Source organism: Microtus ochrogaster, chromosome X (genome assembly GCF_000317375.1).
Source record: "Microtus ochrogaster isolate Prairie Vole_2 chromosome X, MicOch1.0, whole genome shotgun sequence".
Lineage (NCBI taxonomy): Eukaryota > Metazoa > Chordata > Mammalia > Rodentia > Cricetidae > Microtus > Microtus ochrogaster.
This window is the reverse complement of record NC_022026.1, coordinates 22,845,652-22,863,890: the sequence shown is the minus strand read 5'-3', so window position 1 is coordinate 22,863,890 and position 18,239 is coordinate 22,845,652. Positions and strand designations below refer to the sequence as shown.

General features: G+C 40.0%; 1 protein-coding gene across 1 annotated transcript in view; it reads right to left on the bottom strand.

The window, feature by feature from the left end:
* Tex11 (testis expressed 11) overlaps nt 1-5,836 on the bottom strand; it is a 278,018-nt gene extending 272,182 nt beyond the window's left edge. The window contains exon 1 of the mRNA XM_005358598.2: nt 5,797-5,836. Coding sequence (XP_005358655.1) covers nt 5,797-5,836 — 40 coding nt within the window. The remainder of the gene's footprint in view (nt 1-5,796) is intronic.
* Between the last annotated feature and the right edge of the window lie 12,403 nt (nt 5,837-18,239).

Here is an 18,239-nt window from a genome sequence, read left to right as displayed (position 1 = left end):
AGGCTGAGCAAGCCATGATTACCAAGCCAATAAGCAGCACCCCTCCATGACCTCTGTATCAATACCTGCCTCCAGGTTCTTGCTGTTTGAGTTCCTGTTCTGATTTCCTTCAGTGATGAACAGCACGGCTGAAGTGTAAGCCAAATAAACTCTTCCCTCCCCAATTTGCTTTTGATCATGATGTTTCATCACAGCAATATTAACCCTAACTATTAGGATATCACTGGATAAGCATAAATATTATCGAAAATATACCACACATACTTTTAATACAATAGGTGATAAGATATATATGCAAAAACAAATCTGTACCTTTTCTCCTTTCCATAAATTATTTAACTAAAGATTCATATACAACAGCTTGGACAGGGGATATAACTTAGTGGTACAGCACTTGCTAGCATGCACAAGGTCTTGGGTAAAAAATAAAAATCTATAAAAAAGCTTGATTCTTCAAAGATCAGGTAAATTTATGTTGAGATGATATTCATATATTATAGTCCTGGCTTAAAATATTGGTAACAGGATGAGAGATATTCTTAAATGATGTTTTTAAAAATCCAAATACTGACTTTTTGTTTTGTTGTTGTTGTTTTTCAAGACAGGGCCTCTCTGTGCAGACCTGGCTGTTCTAGAGCTCACTCTGTAGATTAGGCTGGTCTCAAACTCTGAAATCCACCTGCTTCTGCCTCCTGAGTGCTGGAATTGAAGGCATGTGCCACCATCACCTGGCCAAATGCCGTTTTAAAGCAGATTTTTTATTTAAAATAATAAGTGCTAGATATCAAACTTAAGTTCTCAAGAATACTATACAGGTATTTTAACACTGACTTCGATAGCCACACTTGGAATATTAAAAATAAGATAAACCGCAATAAAAATTTTTGGTGTTAGGTAGTAGATCCAAGGCCTTTTAAATGCTAGTTACATGTTCTACTACTGAGTTCATTCTCCAGTCACAAACCCATATAGGTTTTTGAGTTGCTGGGGTTTTTTTCAAAATCACAAAATATGATTTAAGGGGCTTTCCTATAATCCCAGCACTCAGAAGGCAGAGACAAGCAGATCATCATAAATCCAAGGCTAGACTGGTCTACATAGTGAGTTTCAGGCCATCCACGGCTACACTGTGAGACCCTGTCACAATAACTAAACAATAAAAGACCCTAAGATGTCATGGTAGACAAACTACTATAATTTCTGGCTGCAGCATATATAAGACTGTGAAGTAATAATTTTGAGTTCTGAATATTTTAAGCAGTTAATGTTTTATATAATTCCCCTTTATCGAAATAATTCTGATCCTTTCAAAACACATTTTCAGTGTCACTCAGTGGAACAACTTGATTGACGCCAGCAGAGGCAAAATCATACTGCAGTCATAAAATGCAGTCAGAAAAGCTAGGTAGAGACTAAAGATCACACGGCTGAATAGGGGTTACACTAGGAAGGGGAAATTTACTTCTGAAATAAGCTCACAAAAGAGCTTCTTAATGTAATTTTCCTAAGATGTGAAGACAGCATGTCATATTAAGGTTGTATCAAGCAACACTAACACTGTAAACAAAAAAATGATTAAACTATGCTATCAGAATAAAGTATAATTATGACATGATTTCAGTCTATCTAATTGAAATAAGATTCCTACTAGCTAAAACTCCGGCATCTTTCAATTGTGGTGGCCCTGTTAACCAGCATCAATTAATGCTAATTAGGTAGACAAGATTCTAAGTACAGTGCAATAAAAAAATAAACATTTCCCCTGTCTTTGAAGAAGGAAATTTCTGTTACTACATAGAAAAATCTATCAAAAGGCCTGCCTGTGTCCCCCACCCTCAGTGACCTCTATCAGCTCAACCAGTCAGTCAAAAGCCAAAGCAACTCAAAGGTCTACCAGGGTCAGTTCAAGATTCTACTTCATGTCACAATGATTACATGCATCTTCTTTAGGGAGAAAAGAACCAAAAGTGAGATGTGATGGCTCACACCTGTAATCTCAGAACTTGAGAAACCAGTCTGGGCTACAGAGTGAGATCTCCAACTCAAAAGGGGGGGGGGAGGGAGTAGAAATTTGCATAGTGCTTCAGATCAAGGCTTTTGTCAGGTGCATTCTCATTTAACTGCTAAACTACTCTATACAGGAGATCTTAGTATTATGTACAATGGCTTCAACCCCTAGCACTGAAAAGGCAGTGGAACAGTGTAGAGTAGCAGTAGAGCACTTACCTAGCAGAAATGAAGAGACTTACAAAAGATAGCCCAACTTCTTAGGCAACACAAATAGAATATAACAAGGCTGTGGGACAAGGTGATAGACCAAGAAAACTATAGGGGTGGGGGTGGGACAGAAAGGAGATGTACCAAAACCATTCAGAGTAACACACTAGGGCTCCAACTGTATGCTAATCTAAACTATTCTAATTGCAGAGACTGGTACAAATAAAAAAAAACAGTTCAAATATAAAAAAAAAAGTGGATAGCATGGCAAACAGACTTGGCCATAGACTAAAATCACACTCTAAGTCATTGCTGTGTGTGGCAGGATAATCATGTTTCAGGAAGTCCCAACATGAAATGAGTAAGATGCTAGTGAATCCAAGCAGTAAGTTGTCTCATGTAGAAAGTAAAGCTGCATGCATCATAGTCCCCAGGCACCTAGTCAGAGCAGTGTGCTTGCTACACATATGAACAGTACCCTAATCCTAGAAGGAAACAAGGGAAAGATGCAGGGCAAGCTAACTTCATGAACAAAACAAGCAATCATGACAGAGCTTCACAAATAAACAATCCTAGCTCCTAGCTTCCCCTGGAGAGATAAAAAGTTAGTGTCCCCTCGTTCAGAAAGACATGCAGAACACAGAATAGAATGCACTGGTCATCATAGCTCAGCTTCATCACTTCTTAATTCCATTATCTTATTATCATTCTAACATTTAATTACTCAGGTAAACAAAATCCATCTCTCTTGGCTTTATCTGTTCCAAAATTACAAATAAACAATGGAATGTGAAAAAATTCTTGGAAACCCATGTCAAAGTGAGTTATAGAGTAAAGCTAAAATCTGGTATAGTTGTATCTTCAATAAATTTGTGAGCAAACAAAAAAAAAGTTAGTGTCCCATCATCTTCTTCAGGCTACCCCCCCTTAAAAAAATTGTGTCTTCAGTTTAAAGCTCTGAGTCCAGCATGGTTTAGCCTTTCAGGGAAACGTAGTAACATAGCTTAGACTGTTAGGAGCCACTGCTCAACACCCTCTGCCTTACCACAGAGCAAGCAGACAAAAAGCCCAGCTGCCTACTTCTCCCTGGGGAAGAAATGAGTTGGTAGAGGCTCTCAGGGAAGCTGGGCTGACTTGACTAGTAGGGGTCTTTTCCTGCACAAAGGTCCACGAAGACAGGAAGATGCTGTCCTTGGCCTAATGCACAAAAACCAACAGAGAGTCAAGGAAAATGAAGAATGAAGCAAAAATGTTCCAGAGGAAGAAACCTCCAGAAACTGATCCTATTGAAAAATTCTTTGATTTACCTGACAAAGGATTTAAAACAACAATTCCCATGAACATGCTCACTGAAACCAAGAGAACAATCTATGAACGAAGTAAGAATTCCAGTACACAGGCTAGTGAGACAGCTCCATGGGTAAAGGCACTTGCTGCCAAGCTTGGCAACCCGAATTCAGTCCTAGGACTCACGTGGTGGAAGGAGAGAACTGATTCCTACAAGTTGTCCTTTGACCTCCATATGTACACCATGGTATGAGTGAGCATGTACACACACACACACACACACACACACACACACACATAAAAAGGAATAAACTAAAAATTAGGAGGCGATCTGGACAATAGGGCACACGCCTTTAATCCCAGCACTTGGGAGGCAGAGGCAGGTGAATCTCTGTGAGTTCAAGGCCAGCCTGGTCTATGAAGTGAGTTCCAGGACAGCCAGAGCTGTTATACAGAGAAACCCTGTCTCAAAAAACAAACAAACAAACAAAGCAAGAGAAGAAAATGACGTAGAACTTCATACCTGCTATGATAGCTATTATCTAAAACCAGGAAGACAGGCCAAGGTTCTGTGGGTAGAGGCATTTGGGGGCAAGCCTGGTGACAAAGGATGTAGTAATATTTTGTTTATGTTTTAACAAATAAAGTTTGCCTGAAGACCAGAGTGCAGAGCTAAGCCACTAGAGGCCAAAGAGTGGGGACACACACCTTTAATCCCAGGGTTTAGGAGACAGAGGCAGACAGGTATGTTGGTTCAAGTCACCCTGAACTGTTTCAAAGAGAAACAGAATCTGTCTGAAGGAGAAACAGAGCTCACACAAAAGTGATCCCAGCACTAGAGAGGTGGAGACAGGAGTGATACGGCTGGATGGAGAGAGAACTATAAGGCAGGAAGAGACAGGAGCTCAGTGCCCTCTGAGGGTTTGGTGGAGACAGTTGCAGACTGAGGAGGCATTCTGAGGACAGGATCACCCCTTTGATCTGAGCATTGGTAGAGGTAAAAGAACTCTCTGGTGGCTGGCTGCCCTGCTTCTCTGATCTCCAGGATCAACTTCTATATCTGACTCTGGGTTTTTATTATTAACACCAATTAGAATTCATGCTACAATAGAATTCTATTAGAATAGAATGTTATGAAGCTTGATAATACCCTTTGTGAGGTATAGGCTCATTATGCTGCCTAGAATGACCTCAAACTAGTTTCCTATCTTGCAGTAATTGTTTTTATTTTTATTTATCTCAGTGTGTGTGTGTGTGTGTGTGTGTGTGTGTGTGTGTGTGTGTGTGTGTGTATTTTAGCTTGTCACCAGTATGGAAGTTAGAGGACAGTTTTCCAGAATTGGTTCTCTTCTTCTACCACTTGGATCCCAGAGACCAACAGGTCGTCTGGCTTAGTGGCAGGCATTTTTATTGACTAAGCAACTCACCTGCCCTTACAGTAATTTTTTTAAAGACCCACCTCTTTATAGCCCTGATGTTGAATGGTTTGTGGATGGTGGCAGTGTTCTGTTAAACGCATTTAAAAAGCAGGGTATACAGTGGTTAGTTGCCTTGGCACCATAGAAGCAAATGCACTTCCTCAAATCACTGCCCCTGAGGCAGAGCTCACTGCCCTTCTTCAGGCCTTATACTTAGGACAAGAGAAGATCTTAAGCATCTCCACTACCTCCAACAATAGGTTTCTAGTATCATCCTGCTTGCAATAATTTTTAAATGTACTTTCAACACAGAATTTTTCAACTGAAACAGTATAATTCTGTATATCCTAAAATTCCAGGAAAAAAATATGGACTATGACCAGAAAATAAGCTATGGATTGTGAACTTTGTTTCCTTACACTAGCTCATAAAAGGTACCAGAAATATCTAGTGTTTCTGGTGCATAAATGAGGAAAGCCAGAGCAACGGGTACTCTGAAAAGATACACTTAAGAGACATCCCTACATCCCAGGCCTCCAATCCTGGGCTTTACACGTGAAAGGCAAACACCCCACACAGCTATCACATAGGTCTTTTATGTCTTGCCTTGTTTTTTGAGACAGAGATACTTGAGGTTACAGCAGTATTGCAAATGCTGGGATGGTAGGCCAGGTATGGTGGTTGACACCCACACTCTGGATGCTGAGGTCAAAGGATTGCAAGTCTGAGGCTAGCCTGAGCTACATAAGGTTAGGTCAGGCTGAGACATGGTAAAAACTGTCACAAGAAGCCAGCCGTTAAAAGGGTGGTTAAAAAACCTTAAACAATACAAAAAAAGACTTTGCCATTTCTGTTACCATGCAAAGCTTGGTACCTTTAAAGTTCATGAAGCAAAAGTCATCAGTGCCATCCATTTCTTAGATCTCTGGATCCAGCCTATGAAACAAGAAAAACATACTTACTTATGTATGAATAAATACTTTATTCTCTAATTTCTCAGAAACGTCTTTTAAATTTACTTTTAGTTTATGTGCATTGGCATTTTGTCTGCACATATGTGTGTGAGGGTGTCAGAAGCCCTGGAATTACAGAGAGGTGTGGGTGCTGGAAATTGAACCCCGGTCCTCTGGGAGAACAAGCAATGCTCTTAACCGCTGAGCTATCTCTCCAGCCCCTCAAAAACACTTTTTTTCCAGACAATTTTTCCCATTACTTATTACCTAAAAGTGCCGGGAAGTTGAGGAAGCCAAAACCCCAGGAGAAAGTTCTTGAGGAGTGCCTCTCGTCTGTCTCACCGCGGAAAGACTATCACGACGCCTCTCAAGGCCCTCACTGCGCGAGACCCAGTCTGAGCCGCGCTCTGTGATTGGTCGGACTGTCACGCGGGGCCCCGCCCACCTCTTTGTTCAACCCTTCTCAGACGCATCCCATCAGCCATCTCGTTCCTTGCCGCTCTTCCCCACTTTTGCCCTCATCGCTGCCCAGGAGCCAACGATTTCTGGCGCGGCCCTGCAGTTCACACCCCTCCAATCTCATCAAAGTGACTGCCCACAAACTGCTCGCTCCAAACTTGGGGCGGCTCTAAAAAGTATCCATCAAATGGCCCATTCTTCTTGCTAGTTTTAAAGCGCAAACTTGGGCTGCAAGAGAGAGGCCTTGAGTTCAATAAAAACACACACAGACAAGATGAAAGAAACCAGCCGACAAGGCTGGAGCACTTCCTGCCCACAAAACCACTCACCTGCTGTCACGCCAGTTCCTAGGCCTCAAATGTGCCTCATTATATGCCTACAGGGAGCAAAGCCCCTCCCCCTCCATACGTCATCAAAGACCACTCCCAATTGGCCTTTAACCTATATCGATCCTAAACTTTGGAATCCCATCTAGATTCTCTTCATTGGACGAAAGTGGAATGAGACTCTCGTGGCAAGGGCTGTGCTGTAAAGCCAGAGGTGTACCGCCGTTCAAGGACAGGACAGGTGGCCAGCAAGGATTACAGAAAGAAAAGAGCAGGAATTCACATGCTTGCACACTACAAAGATAGGGGGGAGAAAGGAGACACTGCTGCTCAGCGTTTAAAACCGGGGAGGAATCATGCACAACAGCACAGACTTGGAGTTCCAGTAGTCAGAGGCTAAAACAAGAGAATCCATTGAGCCAGGCATTCTGGATCCACCTAGGAAAGCCAGCAAAGTAGTGTCAAAACCTCAAAACAAATAAATAAGAAGTTGAGCACTCCAGCCAGATAAGCAGCTAGGCAAACTGCAGACCTCCACCTCTCCCTCCATTCTTTTCAGTCCAATCCCCAGTCTCATCCCAGCTTTGTAGCAGACTACCGGCTGCTGCCTCTCCTCCCCCTAGGCTCCCATTCCCTGGGGACTACGCAGATCCTGGTGGAATACCATGCTTTCCATCTCTCCTATGGACCACTTCATCCTAACCTCCTAGCCCATCCCTATTCCTAAGTATTGGCTTCCAATGCCTAGAAAAACGTTTTACCCAGAACCCCTAGTGGACACACCTATCAAGATCCCAGAATTTCCTATGAGGCACCACACAGTCGGCCATACCCTCCTATGTAAGAACCAGAAAGAACAACAGAAACCAAAGAACAAAACATCCATCCAACAAAGCCAAGACCAGAGAACAGCATGCACAGTTACAACTTCCCAAACCCAAATGCCTAGACTTCACATAAAAGCACAATCAGTAACGAGCAGGATAACATGTCTCCTCTAGAGCCCAGCAATCCTACCACAGCAGGCACTGAGAATAGCAACATAGCCAAAGCACAAGAAAAAGAACTTAAAACCGCCTTTATGAATATGATAGAGGTCCTTAAAGAGGAAATAAATCCCTTAAAGAAATCTATAAAAACACAAACAGTAGAAGGAAATGAATAAGATTGTTGAAGAATTGAAAGTGAAACTAGCTAGAACCAACAAAGGAAACCCAAATTGAGGGGAACTTAGAAATGAAAAAATTAGGGACAGAAACCTCAGAGGCAAGTCTCACCAACAGAATATGGAAGAGAGATTCTCAGGCATTAAAGACATGATAAAAGAAATGGATACCTCAAAGAAAATGTTAAATATTTTAAAATCCTGGCACAAAACATCCAGGAAGTCTGGGACACAATAAAAAGACCAAATCTATGAATAATAGGAATGAAGGAAGGAAAAGAAACTCAGGTCAAAGGCACAGAAAATATTTTCAACAAAATCATAGAAGAAAACTTCCCGCTGGGCAGCTGTGGCACATGCCTTTAATCCCAGCTCTTGGGAGGCAGGGGCAGGTGGATCTTTGTGAGTTCGAAACCAGTCAGCATCTAATAATCAAACTTGCAGTTAAAATTTGCAAGGAAAAAAGACCAAGAAACAAATAAAGGCAAATTTGTTAGAATTGTACCTGGGTTCTCACTGGAGACTCTAAAAGTCAGAAGGCCCTGAGCAGATGCTAATAGACCACAGATGCCAGCCCAAACTACTATAGCAACAAAACTTTCAATAACAAAACATGGACAATATAAGACACTCCATGATAAAAAATTAAACAATATTTACCTAAAAATGCAATCCTACAGAAGGTGCTAGAAGGAAAACACTAACCTAAAGACTTTACTACACCCAAGAAAACACAAGTAATGAATAAACACAGAACAGAAAATCAAAAGAGGGGAAATACACACAACAAAAATAACAGGAATCAACAAACAGTGCTTATTAACATCTCTCAATTTCAATGGTCTCAATTCCCTAATAAAAAGACACAGGACAGACTAACAGAATGGGTGCAAAAACAGCACCCATCCTTCTGCTGCATTAAAGAAACAGACCTGAAGAGCAGGGAAATACATCAACTCAGGGTAAAAGGATGGAAAAAGACATTCCAATCAAATGGATCTAAGAAGCTAGCTGGCATAGCCATTTCAATAGCTGAAAAAAAAATGGACTTCAAACTAAAATTAATCAGAAAGAATAGGTAAGAAACTAAATACTAAAAAAAAATCCACCAAGAGGACATTTCAATTCTTAACTTCTATACACCAAACACAAGGGCACCCAAGTTCATAAAAGAAACACAACTACAGGGCCGGGCAGTGGTAATGCACGCCTTTAATCCCAGCACTTGGGAGGCAGAGGCAGGTGGATCTCTGTGAGTTTGAGATCAGCCTGGTCTACAAGAACTAGTTCCAGGACAGGCTCCAAAGCTACAGAGAAACCCTATCTCAAAAAAAGAAAGAAAGAAAGAAAGAAAGAAAGAAAGAAAGAAAGAAAGAAAGAAAGAAAGAAAGAAAGGAAGGAAGGAAGAAAGACATCTGCAGCTTGAACCACATATTGTCCCTCACACAGTGACAGTGGGAGACATCAATACCCCGCTCTTATCAATAGACAGGTCATCCAGACAAAAACTACACAAAGAAACATTGGAGCTAACTGGCATTATAAACCAAATGGATCTAACAGATATTTATAGAACACATATTCATCCAAACACAAAAGAATATAACTTCACCTGATGGAACTTTCCCCAAAACTTATCACATACTCAGACACAAATCAAGTCTCAACAGATACGAAAAAAATTGAAATAACACCCTACATTCTATTGATGACCACAAATTAAATCTGGATAGTAACAACAGAAAGCTTACAAACTCACGGAAAATGAACAACTTACTACTGAATAAAAATGGATCAAGACAGAAATTAATAAGTTGAAGACTTTCTAGAATTGAATGAAAATGAAAACACAACATGCCCAACTATATGAGACCTAATAAAGGCAGTTCTAAGAGGCAAGCTCAAGGCACTAAGTGTTTATAGTGTTTATATAAAAAATGGAGAGATCTCATATTAGTAACTTAATGGCACATATGAAAGCTCAAGAACAACAACAAAAAAAAAAAGAAATCAAGCCCAAAAGGAGTAGACTCGAGTTGGCTCAGCAGTTTAGGAGCACTGGCAGATCTTCCAGAGGACCCAGGTTCAATTCCCAACACCCACATGGCAGCCTCAATTCATCTGTAACTCCAGCTCCAGGGGATCCAAGGTCATCTTCTGGCCTCCACAGGCATTATACCCAAATGGTGCACATACATAGCAGGCTCATACACATAAAGTGATAATAGCTTAATTTGTGAATTTTTAGTTAGTTCTAAGGCATGCTTCTGCTGCTCTTGCTCTTATCAATTCTGGTGTTTTGCATCTGACTTTAATGTAGTCCAGGTGCACTATGTTAGGACAGCATCCTACCCACTGATCTACATCTCCAATAACTCCTGTCAAATTAGACTCACAGCAAGTTTATATATCCCATCCTCCTTCAAATGGTTTAGAATATATGAGTAAATAAACTGGCTTCCACCTAATACATACACAATGCCTGCAAGTTAGGAAAAAGATTTGTACTGAAATCTCTAGTAAGACACAGCACAGCCTCCAGATTTGCAGACAGACACAATATCAAAACAGTAGCAAGCATTTGGCAGATCCTGGCTTCAATCCCCAATACCCAAAAGATATTTTTTTAAAGCAGCATTAGCAAGGCTCTGACTTCTTTCATCATATGATAGAACCCTGTGTGCCATTTCTTTAAGCCCTATGCATCTCAGTCAGCTTTGGTGTGGAGCTAGCTAACAGGGTGATGAACAGAGACTTGGGTTCTTATTTTGAAAACCTTAGCAAAATTTCCTTCTAACTCCGAAGGTATCAAAAGCAATCATTATGTATCATATGGAAAAACGGGATTTCTAAAGCTAATTTCTTTACCCTCTTCAAATTTCTCTGCATCTAGCCAGTCATAAAACCTTATGCCTTTAACCCAGCACACAGAAAGCAAAAGCAGACAGATCTCTTTGAGTTTAAAGTCAGCATGAGACTCTGTCTAGAAAATTTTTTTCCTTTATCTAAAGCAAACAAAACAATGAAGAAAACAGCAATGCTGCTTTTGCCTGATGTTTTTCTTTGAAAAAATGATCAATTATGATCTGAAAATATCACATGAAAAACTTGATAAATGATTTATAATTTTATGTTACTTTTATCAAAGTAGTTTATAAATTGTCATAATTTTCTAGCCTCTTTTTGTGTATAATTTAACAATTATCTTTATCATAGTTGTGAATATAGAGGAAAAACCCATAGTGTGTGTGTGTGTGTGTGTATATATATATATGAATATATATATATATATGGTCCAGTATTGTCCATGGTATTAACTGTCCACTGGAGGACCTGAAATATAGTTTATGTGGCTAAGGGGCTTGTATTGTAATTAGCACCCCAACTTCTACATCTTTCTAGAGTTAACTAAATGTCCATGTATCACATAATGTATAGCCTTGTGATACTTTTTAGAATACAGTTGTTCAAATCCAGCCTAATTTCCTCATCCACAAAATGGGAATAAAATTAATTCCAGGTTTCTGATTCAATTAATTATGTACATAAATGATGTGGGATTCCCCTCTGCATGCTGTGAATATGTTTTACTACCATTGGTTAATAAAGAGGCTGCTTGGGCCTATGACAGGGCAGAAGCAAGCCAGGTAGGAAATCTGAACAGAGATATATAGAGTAAGCAGAGTCAGGAAGAAGCTCTGTAGCTGTAGAAGGAGAAAGATGCCAGCCACCAGCCAGAACCTTATTGGTAGGCCACAACCTTGTGGTGACTCACAGATTAATAGAAATGGGTTAATTTAAGATGTATGAGTGAGCTAGAAATATGCATACGCTATTGGCCAAACAGTGTTGTAATTAATATAGTTTCTGTGTGATTATTTCTGGTCTGGGAAGCTGAGAACGAACAGGCAGCCTCCACCATTACAAAATGGCACCAATGTGGGCAACTACATCCATATAAAATCTGAGAGAGTTTGGAAAGAAATTCTAGTCACAAAAGAACAAACTTAAGCATGGCTTCTTAGTAACCACATTTTTTTCAGATAGGCTCTGTTTGATGGAGGCTAGCAGGGGTATTGTGGCTCCTTTAACATTTGACTTACTGGCTCAGCGTAAGAAGCAGCTGTTTCCTGATTCGTGCTGGCAGAATGAACTCTGACTCTTTCAGAAGGCAAAGCACTTAAATGGAGTTTGTGAACAGCATGCTACTAGTTGCTTAATGGCAGCATAGACCAGCTGTGTCCCTGGAGCTGGAGTGGTATGCATGACTTTCAGAGGCAGTGAACACGCTGCTGTCATTTTGGACTGGGCAGAACAAACAGGAAGGGCTGCGGAGTTGGTCCTAGCCATGCCTGCTTAGCACTTTTTTAAAAAAGTGCTTTTGGTCAGAAAATGATTACAAATACGCAATAAAGCCATATTCAGATGAAAAAGACCTCTAAATTGATCACGGTGTTGGATAAATGTACATAAGCTTAGGAGAGAGAAGAAAAAGAGTAAAACAAAGTCTTCAAAGAGACAGATTAGATAGTCATAGATTAAAGGAATAAAGATAGTGAAATGAATATTAAAAAGTTGTAGAATAAAAAAAGCCACATAAAGATGGAAAATACACAGAGAGTCTGGATTAGGCATGTTGTTGTATTTTCTTTGAATTTTTTGATTACAGAGAGACATTTGATTCTGAGGACTGCTAAGCTAAACCAACATATGTATTTTAAAGTTATCTTGAATTCAAAATTTGACTCTAAGGATATGTTACTTTGGAAAAGAAGATCTGTTTTTGTTTCCACAGAAGATGAGAACCTATGGACTCCTTCCAGACTAATGTGGTTCAATGGACCAAAACCCTGTGAAAGGTCTCCACCCCCCCAAAACACTTCACCCAACAAAAAGCAGGAAGCAGTTTGGAGAGAACTACACTGTAATCCCCAAATATTGTTTATAAATGTTTGTTTTCATTTAAAGGGGGATATGGTATAGAGATGACCACTTTGCATTGCTATGGATCTTGGTTAATTGATACAAATTTAAGGTTAATTTTATTATACTGTGTATATGTATTTCTGCTCTTATTTCAGGTATTGTGTTTGTGCAGCTCATTTAAAATGTAATGTATAATTAAGAAATAGAGGTTAATAGTTTTCTATATTAGTCAAACTTGTAGTCATGTTAGTTAAGTTTTCTAGATGTACAGAGATATACTCCAGATGGATAGGTATTATTCAAACTTTCAAAGACTAATAGAATGTGGCATTTAAAATGTTTTAAGAATTTAGGACTTTTCATGACAATGAGACACATCTGCTCTTGGCAGCACCAATCTACTTCAAGACAATGATGGGCATCAAACAGGCACCTTATGGAGTTTGTTAGCCATTTGAGCAAGAAACTGCTCTAGCCTGGACTGCTTGATGGTATGCTGTATGAACTAGACATGAGTACCTGCAGAAAAATGACTGTTGAACTTACCAAAAAAAAGGTGAGACCATCCTTCAGGGTTCCTGCTTCATGAGAGAACTGCCAGACATTTTGCAAGACAGAGGAAAGCAACTGATAAGCTTTGCCAGTATGATAAACTTTTCCAGTATAAGGCATAAGAGATCTTCAAATTTCCTGCTTCATGGAAAAGTCTGACACATACTATGAGCCTATAGGCTGAATATGGATGCCCCAAAGTTACAGAAGAACTTTGGGTGACTGTCCAGGCAGTGAGATGTCTCTGTCAATTATAGAGTTTTGGAGGTTTCTTACAATGTGCTTCCTGTTAATTTAGGTAATATTATATCCTTCTGGGGTCTTTGATGGAATTGAAGAATAGATAATCTATAATTATAGTTTTCCTTAATTATGATAAAAGATAAAATAGATATAAATATTGTAACTGTAATTCTTGTTTGATAGCTGTTTTGTCATATGTAATTTTGCTATGTTAAAGTTAAATGTTTTTAATTTAGACAGAAAAGGGAAGGTGATGTGGGATTTCCCACTGTATTCTGTGAATATGTTTTATTACCATTGGTTAACAAAGAAGCTGCCGCGGCCTATGGCAGGGCAGAATAAAGCAAGGCAGGAATTCCAAACAGAGATAGAGGAGAAAAGAAGGCAGAGTCAGAGAGATGCCATGTAGGAGACAAACACTGGAACTTTACTGGGTAAGACACAGCCTTGTGGCGATACACAGAATAATAGAAATGGGTTAATTTAATATGTAAGAGTTAGTAAGAATTAATGAGAATCCTAAGCTAATAGGTCAAGCAGTGTTTTAATTAATATAGTTTCTGTGTGACTATTTCGGGTCTGGGCAGCTGGGAAACAAAGGAACAGTCTCCACCTACAAATAAAGTATGTAGAACAGGGCTGGGCGGTGGTGGCACACACCTTTAATCCCAGGGAGGCAGGGGCAGGCAAGTCTCTGTGAGTTTAAGGCCAGCCTGGTCTACAAGAACTAGTTCCAGGACAGGCTCCAAAGCTATAGAGAAACCCTGTCTCAAAAAACAAACAAACAAACAAACAAACAAAAAGAATGTAGAACAGGTGCTGGGTGGTGGTGGTGCATGCCTTAATCTCAGCACTCAGGAGCAGAGACAGTCAGATCTCTGTGAGTTTGAGGCCAGTCTGGTCTTACAAAAGCCAGTTCCAGGGCAGGCATCAAAGCTACACAGAGAAATCCTATCTTGAAAAACAAAACACAAAAATCAAAACAAAAAAGAATGTAGAACAGAGCTGGAAAGATGGCTCAGCGATTGAGATCACTGGATATTCTTCCAGAAGTCCTGAGTTAAATTCCAAGCAACAACATGGTGGCTCACAACCATCTGTAATGAGACCTGGCGCCCTCTTCTGGCCTGCAGGCATACATTCAGAAAGAATACAGTCCACAAAATAAATAAATAAATCTTTAAAAAAAGAATGTAGAATGGGGCAAATAGAATACAATGAATAACAACTGTCCATTCCTATTATTGTTTCCCATTTCCTGGTTGGCAAATGAAGGGCTTCCTAATGCTATTACCACATGTAGACTTCTGATTCAACCATAGCTTCTTTATTCATAGATAAGCAGATAAATGAACAACCTACAACAACCCTTTCACGTTTATCTTAGAGCTCTTAACTCTTAATGATTATTTAATATTAGAAAAGACATCAAGGGGCCTAGAGAGATGCTCAGTGGTTAATTAACAGCACCGGCTGCTCTTCCAGAGGACCCAGGTTCAATTCCAGCACCCACAGGGCAGCTCACAACTGTCTGTAACTCCAGTTCCAGGGGTTCTGACACCTTCACACAGACATGCATGCAGACAAAACAACCATGCACATGAAATAAAAAAGAGAAAAGGCATACACGGATCACATAACTATTGGTTAACATTGTTTGTAAATAGGACTCCAAAGTCAGAGATGCCACTGCAGTGGAAGGACCAGTAAATAAAGGAAAATGCACACCAAAAAGGTAGAAAATTTTTTATTGCGTGAGTATCCCCAATTCTTTTTTGACATATGTGGCCTCTCTAGATACTACAAATGAGAATTTAAACAATAAAATAAAATAAAAGAGACGAAGAGAGAATATAAACGAAGCAGGTGCATATTGAGACTATGCAATAATAATAAATGGCAAGGGTGTCTTTGCTACATATTGAGTTTGAAGCCAGCCTGGGCTACATGAAACCCTGTCTCAGTGGGAAAAATGGCCCTTTAATTATCCACTGGAGGCCCTGATGCCATAGAATTTTTTCCCTATACTAGAATAAGCTATAAATTATTTGTCCTATCTAACAAAATCTTGTGAATTAGACAGTGCTGAAGATGAGTGGACAGCTTGAACTCTAAAATGAGAACCTGAAAAGACTGTCATTAACCGTATGGGTCCAAAGAGAGAAAGGGAGCGAGAATGCAAACCGATTCACAAAGTAGCATGACGCAGTGTTAAAAGAAGAAAGGGATTCTCAGAATAAACATGCAAAGGTAGCCAGGAAATTTCTAAAAACAAATTATCAACAGTATGAGAAAGGCCAGTTTGTTCTTCCAGATAATAAAAGGAAATTACAAGGCAATAGTGCAAACAGACAAAAGAACAGAATAGGAGGCTGGGTGTAATTGTACATACCTTTCATCCTAGCACCGTAGAGGCAGAGCGGGTGGATCTCTGAGTTAAGGTCAGCCTGGTCTACGGAGTGAGTTCCAGGTCAACTGGGACTGCACAGTAAGACTCTCTCTCAAAAAAAAAAAAAATAGAATTCAGAAGCAAACCCAAAGAAATACAATATAGGAACTATTTAAATCTATGGGGTAAAGAATCATTCAAGAAAAAATTTGGAACTACTGGATAGCCATTTCTTTTCTTTTCTAAGGCAAAAACCAAGATCTTTATGATTTCACAAACCAAACCAAATTCTAGGCATGATCAACAGTCACAAACACAAAGGAACATGATAGGTTTTTTTTTTTTGCAGGGAAGCATGTATTTGGTGGAAATTATCATGTTTTGTTTTGATTTTTCGATCATGGGGATTAAATCTAGGGCCTCATACATGCTAGGCAAGTGTTCTAGCCTTGGCTCTAGTAAGTTCGTTGCTGCTATTTCTATTTTTAAGACAAGGTCTCACTCTACAGCTCTGATTGGAACTCAGTGTAGACCAGGCTTGCCTCAAACTCACAAAGATTTGCCTGCTGGAATTAAAGTCATGTGTCCAGCATGCCTGGCCTTTAATATGTTTCAGAAATACATTAAAAATAAAACCTTCATGTGCCTTTAATCCCAACACTTGGGAGGCAAAGGCGAGAGGATCTCAGTGAGTTCAAGGCCAATCTGGTCTACAAAGCAAGTTCCAGGACAGCCAGGACTACAGAGAGAAACCCTGTCTCGAAAAACCAAAAAGGAAAGAAAGGGGGTAGAAGGGAATGAAGAAAGGAAGAAAATAAAATCTTGCAAAGGGCAAAACTGAAAGAAAAACACAGACTAGAGAATAATTTTACAAAATATATATCAGACAAAGTTAACATTTTTTAACATAAAAAGAGCTCTTCAAATTAAAAAGAACACCAAATGTTCTAGCAAATAACCAAAGGACATGGTCAGATAACTCTTAAACAGGAAGAATTATAGCCAATAAAAACAAGAAGAGATATTCGACCTTACCAGCTAGCCATCATAATAGAAGGGCAAATTAAAGCTAGGTAAATATTTTCACTAAGCAGACTGACAAAGATTTAAAAAGATTAACAAAATCTCAAATTTAGTAAGATTGCAAAACAGACATGTTTCCTTTTGATAAGAACACAAATTATAATTTTCTGGAAGGAAGATAGTTTGGCAATATGCACAAAAGCCTTTTATTATGGGTCTAGGAAAGTGGCTCATGCCTATAATCCCAACACTCAGCCTGAGGCAGGAGGATCTGCTTGGGTTCGAGGACAGCCTGGGCTGAGTAAATTTCAGGACAGCTGTCTTAGGGTTTCTATTGCTGTGACAAAACACCCTGACCAGAAAGCAAGCTGGGGAGGAAAGGGTTTATTTGGCTTATACTTCAACATTGCTGTTCATCACTGAAGGAAGTCAGGACAAGAACTCAAGCAGAGCAGAATCCTGGAGGCAGGAGCTGATGCAGAGGCCATGGAGGGATGCTGCTTACTGGTTTGTTTTACATGGTTTGTTCAACCTTTCTTTTAGAACCCAGGACTATCAACCAGCCCAGGGATAGCACCACCCACTATGGGCGGGGCCCTCTCCCATCAACACTAATTAAGAAAATTCCCTACAGGCTTGCCTACAGCACAGTCTTAGGGAGGCATTTTCTCAGTTGAGACTCCCTCCTCTCAGGTGACTGTAACTTAGGTCAAGCTGACACAAAACCAGCCAGCACAACAGCTTAGGCTGTAGAATGAGACTCTGTCTCAAAAACTGAAAAGGGGAGCTGGGGACATGGTTCTTGTGCAAGCATGAAGACCATTGTTTGGATCCACAGAGCCTACCAAATGCTGAGTGGATGTGGTGACCTGCCTTGGGAGACAGAAACTAGGGATCCCTAAAACAAGCTAGCTGGTACGACTAGCCATATTGCAAGCTCTGGGTTTGATTGAGAAACTGCCTCAGTGAATAAGGTGGAAGAACAGTCAAGGATGATCCTAGACATCAAGTTTGGGCCTTCGCCAGCAAGCACGCCCACATGCATTTGCACCTACGCTTCTGTGTGTGTCCACACACACACAAAACATGCATGTGCAAATGCACACGAGAAAAGAAAAATAGGAAATAACTTTAAAAATTTAAAAACACATAAAAAACCAGCAAACATGGTTCAGCAGGTAAAAGCATTGTCCTGCAAGCCTGGAAACCTGAGTTTAATCCCTAGAGCTGATATAAATGTGGAAGGAGAGAGCCATCTCCACAAACCGTCATCTGTCCTCC